The sequence below is a fragment of the Cygnus atratus genome, chromosome 1, assembly GCF_013377495.2.
Source record: "Cygnus atratus isolate AKBS03 ecotype Queensland, Australia chromosome 1, CAtr_DNAZoo_HiC_assembly, whole genome shotgun sequence".
Taxonomy (NCBI): domain Eukaryota; kingdom Metazoa; phylum Chordata; class Aves; order Anseriformes; family Anatidae; genus Cygnus; species Cygnus atratus.
Window position 1 is genome coordinate 43,805,975 of NC_066362.1, and position 9,260 is coordinate 43,815,234.

Here is a 9,260-nt window from a genome sequence, read left to right on the forward strand (position 1 = left end):
TACCAGAATCTAGCTATTTCTAAAAAGTACTATAAAACTGTCCTCTTTGGAGGGGGTCCTCCACAGTAGCAGAAAATACACAATTATTTTCTCCCTATTTCCAGCCCAAGACTAGAAAACTAAAGAAAGAAACAAAAAAGAAAACAAAAGACTCATTCAGAATCTTATCCTAAAAACGCAAGAGTCAGAAGCTGACTGAGAACATCACTACTATTAATTCAACTTAGAAAGCACTGAGATACTATGGTAATGGGAAACAATATAAATCACTAAGATAAACAGAAAGTGATGGGTAACAAAATTAAACTGCAGAAACATTTTTAGGCAGTAAAAAATGCCTTGGAATCTAATTTCCATTTCTCTTTTTTCAATGATCCCATGCATGTTCAGATTAGAGTGGAACTGTAATAATGTGACTGCAGCAAACTCCACGCCTTGAAGAATCAGATCCCTAATATCTAACTTACAAGGCAATAAGACCACCTACTAAGTCACTCAAACTGTGTAAACAGAATTCTTGTCCACATAAAAGAGAATGCTGAATTCTCTCATATGCTTATTTTTTGATAGTATCACTATCCTAATTAGCTTCATCTGCACTGGCTCAGAGACATGGAATCAGTCAAAAGAAGAGTAACTTTTTGCTGCTGGTCAGCATATGCTGGGTTTTGTATTTAGAAATTAATCAGAGAACTTATTTTCCAGATGCTTCTTTCAGTTCCAGCTGCTCCACCTGCCCAAGCTATTTTTAGGGAGCAAACTGCATTATAACTCTCACGTTGATTGGAAAAAAACAAACAACAAAAAACACAGCTCAAAATTATCCTTTATTCCTCTGAAAAAAAGCAGCAGATACTTCCTCTGGAAAACACTTTTAAGTGTTCAAGTCAACAAATAGTTCTTTCCATCACAGACATACATCTCACCTTTCAAGGCTGCTTGTTCAGCTTGTGTATACATCCCCAGGAAGAAGTAGGTACATGCTAGGTTTACCCAAACATCAGGATTGCAAGCTGGTTGTTTGGTCAAGGCCTCATATTCCTGTAACAGAAGAGGGGGATGATTTGTTTTTAATTGTTTAAAAGCATAGGTGTGTATTAAATATCATTTTTTCTTCCATCATTTAACAACGTATTTAATTTTTAACAGCATATATTTAACAGCACATCAGTCTGACGTTGGTGCTGGGGAAGCTCATGGAGCAGATCATCTTGAGTGCCATCACACAGCACCTACAGGGCAACCAGGCGATCAGGCCCAGTCAGCACAGGTTTATGAAAGGCAGGTCCTGCTTGACGAACCTGATCTCCTTCTACAACATGGTGATGCGCTCACTGGATGAGGGAAAGGCTGTGATGTGGTCTACCTAGACTTCAGTAAGGCTTTTGACACCATTTCCCACAGCATTCTCCTGAATAAGCTGGCTGCTCAAGGCTTGGATGGGTGTATGCTTCATTGGGTTAAAAACTGGCTGGGTGGCTGGGCCCAAAGAGTCATGGTAAATGGAGTTAAATCCAGTTGGAGGCCAATCAATAGTGGTGTACCCCAGGGCTCAGTACTGGTGCCAGTTCTCTTCAAAATATTTATCAGTAATCTGGGCAAGGGGATTGAGTGCACCCTCAGTAACTTTGTGGACAAAACGATGGGTGCAAGCGTTGATCTTCTCAAGGGTAGGAGGGCTCTGCAGAAGGATCTGGATAGGCTGGACTGATGGGCTGAGGCCAGCTGTATGAGGTTCAGCAAGGCCAAGTGTCAGGCCCTGCACTCGGGGCACAACAACCCCAAGCAGCGCTACAGGCTTGGAGAAGAGTGGCTGGAAAGCTGCCTGGCAGAAAGGGACCTGTGGGTATTGGTTGATAGCCAGCTGAACAGGAGCCAGCAGTGTGCTCAGGTGGCCAAGAAGGCCAACAGCAAGCAACCTGGCTTGTATCAGAAATATTATGGCCAGCAGGGCTAGGGAAGTGATTGTCCCTCTGTACTCAGCTCTGGTGAGGCCTCACCTCAAATACTGCGTTCAGTTTTGGGCCCCTCACTACAAGAAGGACATCAAGGTGCTGGAGTATGTCCAAAGAAGGGCAATGAAGCTGGTGAGGGGTCTAGAAAACTAGTCCTATGAAGAGCAGCTGAAGGAGCAGGGGTTGTTTCAGATGGAGAAAGGAGGCTCGGGGAGACTTTATCATGCTCTACAATTACCTTAAGAGAAGCTATAGTGAGGTGGGGATCAGTCTCTTCTCCCAAACACCAAGTGATAAGACAAGAGGAAACTACCTTAAGTTGTGCCAGGGGAGGTTGAGGTCGGATATTAGGAAAAATTTTTTCACTGAAAGGTTTGTGAAGTATTGGAACAGGCTACCCAGGGAATTAGAGTCACCACCCCTGGAGGCCTTCAAAAAACGCATAGACGTAGAGCTTAGGGACATGGTTTAATGGTGGACTTTGCAGTGCTACATTAAAGGTTGGACTAGGTGATCTTACAGGTCTTTTCCAACCTAAATGACTCTACGATTCTATATAATTAGATTATTCAGATCACCCAATTTATTCCTAAATTCATTGTCCTTATTACAACTGTTACATTTTAATCTAAGATATGTTCAGCAGCCCTCTTTTGTTTACAGAAATGGAGCAGACAATGGGGACAAGCAACATTATAGATCTTCACTGCAGGAGCATGAATTTTGTCAATGTTTTAACAGTTACAAAGCCATCAACATAACCAACCCTTCCTTCGTCTTTTCTGATGCTTTCCTAACTCCTCCTTCAGTCAGAGGAGGAGTCATATGCACTCAGGAAATCTCTGTGAATACTTACTGAAGCAAGTGTTAAATATCCTGTTATAAATCTGTAAGTAGTGTCTTGGTATAGATTTAAAAAGTGGTCTCCAAAGTGGGGGTGCATGAAAGTTAACCCAATGATAATAATATTTTGTATCATTAATAAATAAAATGAGTATTTTCAAAATAGTGTTTAGTTCATATTTATATCTTTTTGATTTCTATTTTTGTGTATGTTTTATAATTACATAATATGGTAGTACTGTACATATCAATAATATTAGTATTGATAATACATTAGTACATTTATATAGTTTATAAATAAATAAATACACATATACAACAGGTATGTGCTCAAAAATTTTTTACTGATAGAGGTGCACAAACAAAAATGTTTGGAGTCTACTGAAGTCAGTACTGGGCACATTCAATACTTCCTTATAGATAAAAATGTAATTATAGCAAATATACTAAAGTGTGCCTAACCTCACCTTTTCTCATATGCAGATTTACAGCCAAGAGCTATCAAAAGCCACTGGATATCATATTCTGATATTTCTTACACATCCACATTCATTATACATCCCTTAAAACTGCTACATAAATTGCTTCATTTCTTGTTATTTGTGGAGAAAAAAATAAGTAAAAACTAAGAGATAAATCTTTCAATCTACTTTTTTAATGAAGCAAGAAATCACTGCAGCTACGAGTGATATTCCTAAACATAAACATCTTTGCTCTGCATAAAAATAGGTACTAAAAACACAGCCAGGGAGATCCCTTGATGACATTTTTTCCTCTGTCAGGCTTCTGTTAAATTACTAGGAAGGACCAGCCCAGTGAAAGTGCCTCCTGCTGGTGCTCCCACTCTCCATCCAGTCATGTCCAACAAGGCAAAAGCAGGCCAGGTCATTCAAGGTTCTCACAAGACCTGCTTAAAGAATGCAATCCCCGTAATTCCCAACCAGCATAAGCCTCTCATCCCTCCCAGCAACACACCCCGTTGCTGACTCCGTATTCTTCCTCCAAACATATGAATTGGGATTTCCCCCTTCCTAGGCAGTCTACCAGATTGTGCCACTATGGGAGGAAGTCTTCTTCCCCTGGGGCAAAGACACATATTATATATATATAAATCACTACAGAAAATAAGCTATGCCCAAAGGGCAGAGAATTCCAAGAACAGACATATGCTGAAAACAATGAAGTTTATAGTTTGCAAGCATAAAGAATTTTTTCTGTTGCCAAGTGAAAGCAAACTGCACTTCCGAACAGAGAAGCTATTGGTAAGGTGTGCCCTTGAAAGCCAGCCCAGTCTTCCTAGTCTTCAGGGACTAGCTGTCCTTCAGGAAGACTTTAAAATAAATCAATAAATTAATTGATCAAAAACCAAACCAAAGCAAACAAACATTTACATACAGGCCAACTTTTCCTACTGAGATCAGCTCAGTCTTGACACAGGCCTGTCACGGAGCTCTCAGAGACAGGCCCCTACTCTTTATTGGGACCATCTGGAATCTTTCAAAATCCATTCAGATTAAATGCACCCAAAGGTCTCTTTCAGCTATGGCTTCAGGGAGATTAATTAGAAAAGACAAAATGCATAAACACAAGTCATCTTCTGGCTTTGCCTTTCAAGGCAAGCAATAAATAAAGTGCTATAGCAGTACCAATGTCAATCTATGGAAACACAGTAAATAAAAGTGGGGACCATTAGTCTTCTCTACCCTGCACTTCTAGGCCACGAGCCCAGGCTATGCGCTGTTGCCCCTTCACTCAGCAAAAGGCATTCAACATTACATTCTCTCAACAACTACTTCACAAGAGCTTTCCGTCCACCTTTCCAAGAAAAAAAATAACACAACACCAACCAAACAAACAAAACACTCTAAAAGCCTTCCCAACAGTCAACCTGTGGCATATTTTTGCCAACAAGGGCCATAACAGCTTCTTGCTCTTTTTTTTTTTTTCCCCACTCTCCTCCACCTCTCTGTCTCTATCAGGGGACAAATGCACCTTTCCAAAGAAGCAGGCTGCCAGGTAGATTGTCTGTGATTATAGACACTTACTGACAATGTTGAGGGTGCTGAGCAGAATCGTGCTGGCCTCATTGCTAGTCAGGATTCTCCAAACTCATAAATGCTAGTCCTGAAGAGCTATTAAACAGGCCCACACACAGAGGCCTCTTATAGTTGCCTCAAAAGTGCTCAAAGGAGGTGTGGAGATACTTGTTTCCTGATTACAGTAATGACAGAGAAGCCTAGAGAACTTCCCAGAACCAAAAATCCATCTTTCACTTTCTAGTTCCAGCTGCCAGGAACTTGAGTGTTCATGTATTCTCATAGTCCCAGCAGAAGCACTCAAGTAAAACCAGATATTGCCCACGTGTGAACCATTACCCTATTATACTCCTATTCCTGTCATGCTTCATTATTTGACTGAAATAATCCTGAGTCAAGTCAGGTTACGTAGGAGGTCCTGTCCAAGCAAAGAGGTGAAGCAGCTCCCGATTCTCTGCTGGAAGGGAGGCAGTCAATAGGAAAACCTGCCTGAATCCCTTGCTGTAGTTTGTTTCTGCCAAAATCTCACAACGTATTGAAGGCTCTGCTCTCACACATGCAGCTGATGGGCCGAAATGGCTAAGCATTACCATATCTGGCAGCTCCCTTTCTTAGGTCCTGGATGCTTCAGTTTAAAAGAAGAGGCAGCCCAGAAACGGACTCAGACTGATGTTCTGATTCTGGCTGGTCCTTAGGTGACACTGGGAATGTTTTCAGGAAAGGTTTAAGACAAGTGCTATGAACAAGTCATGTGAGAAAGACAGATGGGGGGGTTCCCCCATTAGGAACAGAAGAGATGGAAGACTCTACAAAACTAATTAGATCTTCTCATTGACTAGGGGGGTCCTGGTTGCCATATAACACCAAGAAGTCTGTAGCCACCCACTGTTCGTAAAAAATCAATTTGTGAGTGTGAAGGAAGCTGACTGTCCCCAGGGAGGAACTACTACCATGAATGCTAGAAGGGTCCAGTGCAGGGTCACTTGTAAATAGGTGCACAGCAATAGTGATGATCCCACCAGACAAGTGTTGGTGGTATACCCGTTGAGAAAGACTTCTACCTGCTAAGAAGGGGAGAGTGTGACATTAGTCAGGCTGAAGTTAGAGCTCAGCCCGGAAACTGACAGTTGGTGTGCCTATGATAGGAAAAGAACCATATCTGACTGTGTCATCATTTTCAATATTGCTGTCATTCTCTCTGAAGGTATTCGTGGAGTTGCAGGTCTGTCTGTTTTTCACTTTTTTCCCCACCTCTCCCAGTAGATGACGGAGGCCACCTCAATCCAATTTCCAAATCTCTCCGTAAGTTGCCATGCAACCAGCATGCCTAGCTCACGTGAAAGTATCAATACAAATAAAAGGAATAACGAGTAGCTGGATTTCTGAAGAGCCTCATCAGGTATGAAGAATATAAACTATGGACTAGGACTATAATGACACAGGCTATATACATTGTCACTTGCAGGCACCTGGGATTGTGAATCATTTGGTCTGTGTGTAATGCTACTATGAGGATCAGAAAATTCTTCAGAATTCTCCAGAGACTCATTTACTGTGGTCCCAGCACACTCCAGAGTGCTCCAGGAGTTCAGATAATCAAGGAATTTGTCCTTGAGAATACACCAATGCCTCTGTAAAACAGCAGTGAAGACTCTGCATTGCACTGCGGCCTTGAAGCTGATAACTGAAAGGGAATTCAGCCTCCACAGTCAACACTCTTTCCCTTGATCACTACAAGGTTGGGAACTGCAAACACAACGTTCTGTCCCAAAAGAAACTAGGCTGAGATACACAAGCTCATTTCCCACATGACACCAAAGTGACAAAGATATCAGGATTTGTCACTGTGCCAAAATCAATTGTAAAGGAGAAAAGATAGTCCTTGTGATCTCTCACTTTAAAAGGTTTGTATGCATGGTTTATGGTTGGCTTTTTTTTTCCCCCTACTAGGATAGAAAGATGGAAAAATAGAGCGGATTGTAGTTTTTAAAAGCCTGAAGCAATAGCATCACCTAGTGGTGAATCAAACACCACAGACAAAATGGAATTTCTACAAAAATAATGCTGTTATTCTTTCATTGAAGGAAGCATTTAAAATCTGCTCTGGCTATTAAAGCACCTACTGGGTATTCCAAAGAGCAGAATTTATTTCAAAGAAATTCCAAACTATTCTTCATTTGTATGCAAACATTTTTTCCTCTTTTTAAACTTCCACTCCCTATTAACACCCTAACATTTAAATATAAATTACATAAAGCCACTGATTGTTATATTCATAATCTTTAAATGACAACTCTAAACGTGAATATTAAGTTAATGTTATGTTTTACACTATTGTTCTACATTCTATATACTATGTATACCATCAATTTAATTACACTGACCAGTTCTAACTTCTCCCAATAGACGTTTCCTTTTTAATTTTTAAAGTAAGGGGAAAGTGCATTGTGAACTTGGAAGCTATAAAAATTCTATTTCTGCCTCACACATTAATCTTGTGCACATAATCACGTCTAACTATAGTTAAACATCTAATGTTATACATAGAACAATGATGATATTTTGTCTTTAAATCTATTTCGCCATGGTTATTTTGTTTTGTTAATACTTCAAATTATCATCTGTTTTTAATACTTCTCCCAGGGAAGGCAAGTTAAAAGACTGTTAAATGTTTTGTTAAATGTTTTCTCAGAGTATAGCTATACCTTTACAGCGAATTGTAATGGAGATCTCCACCAATTGACATTGGCCAAAACAAATACGCCTTAAAATGGTGCAATACAGCCTTGTATGGATGCAGAAATTCCCACCTGTAAGAATACAGCAATGAGACAACCACCACTTAGGCAGACTGAGTTGTTTCCGAATGTTCACTAGCTTATATGCAGCCTTATGGGTATCACCAGACAAGTCTCCATAACGCTCTCTGTTCTGGGGTGCACACTGATTCCAGCCCTCAAAGGTACAAAGCACAGTAGGCAACAAAATCTGTTAACGCTTCTACAGAGAAGTATGCTGGCACAACTGCGAAAAGGCTTCCAGTGACATTGACAATAAACTGACTGCCAACAAACTGAGCTTCAATGGAGATATAAATGGATGCGAAAGAGAAAGAATTACGCCTGGAGTCATGCACAAGAAGTGACACAACAGCACTGTATGGTGCAAACATTGGTATTTTATGCATGTCTGAATAATCAACATGTCTCTTATTAACTTTAAACTTTTGGAAAATAAGAATGTCTTATTTCATTGAATTACCTCATATAAGAAAACACGCAGAAGAACAATAAAGTACATGAAATGGCCAGAGACATCAACCTCTACAGACAGTTAAAAATGTATGCATATTACAGATAATGTACATGATGAAGGCATAATTAAACCTGAAAACAAATCCATGGAAAGTTAACTGCAAAAAGTGTACTGAAAATTGAGGACATGAACTCTGACATTAGAAGGGACAAATTAGGTTACCAAGCCTACTATTAAATAAGAGTAAATAACTGCAAAAGGTCTATTTTCAATGGCAAATACCTCTTTTTCAATCCAAACTGCTTTCCTACCATATGTCTGTAATTTAACTGGCTGGCAGGACCGTTCCCTATTGCAGAACATCCTCCTGCTGTCATCCCTTCAGCCCAGGTTCCCGACTCCCTACTCGGGGAGCAAGCTTTCCTCACCTTACCTCTAGCGCTCTCTTGTAGTCACCCAAATGAAAGGCAGAGTACCCGATCCAGAGGTCGGCGTCCTCCGCCTGCTCACCCGCATGCCGTTTAAACTTCGGAGAGGAGAAAGAAAGAACGTGAGCGTTTTGCCCGGGCCCTCGGAGGGCTCCCGCCTACAGTCCCCGACGGAGAGCCGTTACCTCCAGCAAGGCGATGGCGCCGGTGAAGTCTCGGAGGGCCAGGAGCTCTTCCAGCTGAGGCACTTTCTTCCCTTTCTTCCTCCGCCTGTCTCCCGCCGCCGGGGCGCTCCCCACGGCCGGCTTGGCCCGGGAGAGCATCTGGGCAGAGAGCGGAGCGGAGCCCGGTCAGAGGGGGGTCGGGGGAACCCTCCCGCCCGGCGCCCCCCCGTCCCCGCCCGCCCCCTCTCTCACCATCCTGCCGCCGGGCCCGCGCTCCCCGCTCCGCCGCCGTTGGCGTTGCCGCGGTAACGGCGGAAGGAGGCGCAGGCCCGAGCGCGGCTGGCGAACGGGCGCCGGCTGGAGGCAGGCGCCGTCCCCCGGAGTTCCGCCGTCGCAGCGGCGGGTGTGGGTGTCGTGTAGGCACCGCCAGAGGGGGCCGGTCCCTCGCCGGGGCTCCCCGGTGAAAGAAGGGCACCGTAGGGAGCCGCCTCGCCCGCTGCAGGCGCGGAGGAGCTGGCCTTTTGATCCTCTGGTCTCCAGTTGCCTCATGCACAGAGGCACGGTCATGCAAATGAGTCT

At 42.7% G+C, this 9,260-nt stretch overlaps 1 protein-coding gene across 2 annotated transcripts in view; it reads right to left on the reverse strand.

The window, feature by feature from the left end:
• The window catches only part of IFT56 (intraflagellar transport 56), a 50,359-nt gene extending 41,311 nt beyond the window's left edge, over positions 1–9,048 (reverse strand). The window contains exons 1-4 of one of the 2 annotated variants that reach the window (XM_035544310.2): positions 8,934–9,048; positions 8,703–8,840; positions 8,523–8,615; positions 927–1,041 (exon numbers count right to left, since the gene is read on the reverse strand). In XM_035544310.2, the coding sequence (XP_035400203.1) occupies positions 927–1,041; positions 8,523–8,615; positions 8,703–8,840; positions 8,934–8,936 (349 nt within the window). In that variant the 5' untranslated portion in view covers positions 8,937–9,048. Of the gene's footprint in view, positions 1–926; positions 1,042–8,517; positions 8,616–8,702; positions 8,841–8,933 lie in introns of those variants that run through there. The other variant, XM_035544311.2, reaches the window with a different exon arrangement.
• Between the last annotated feature and the right edge of the window lie 212 nt (positions 9,049–9,260).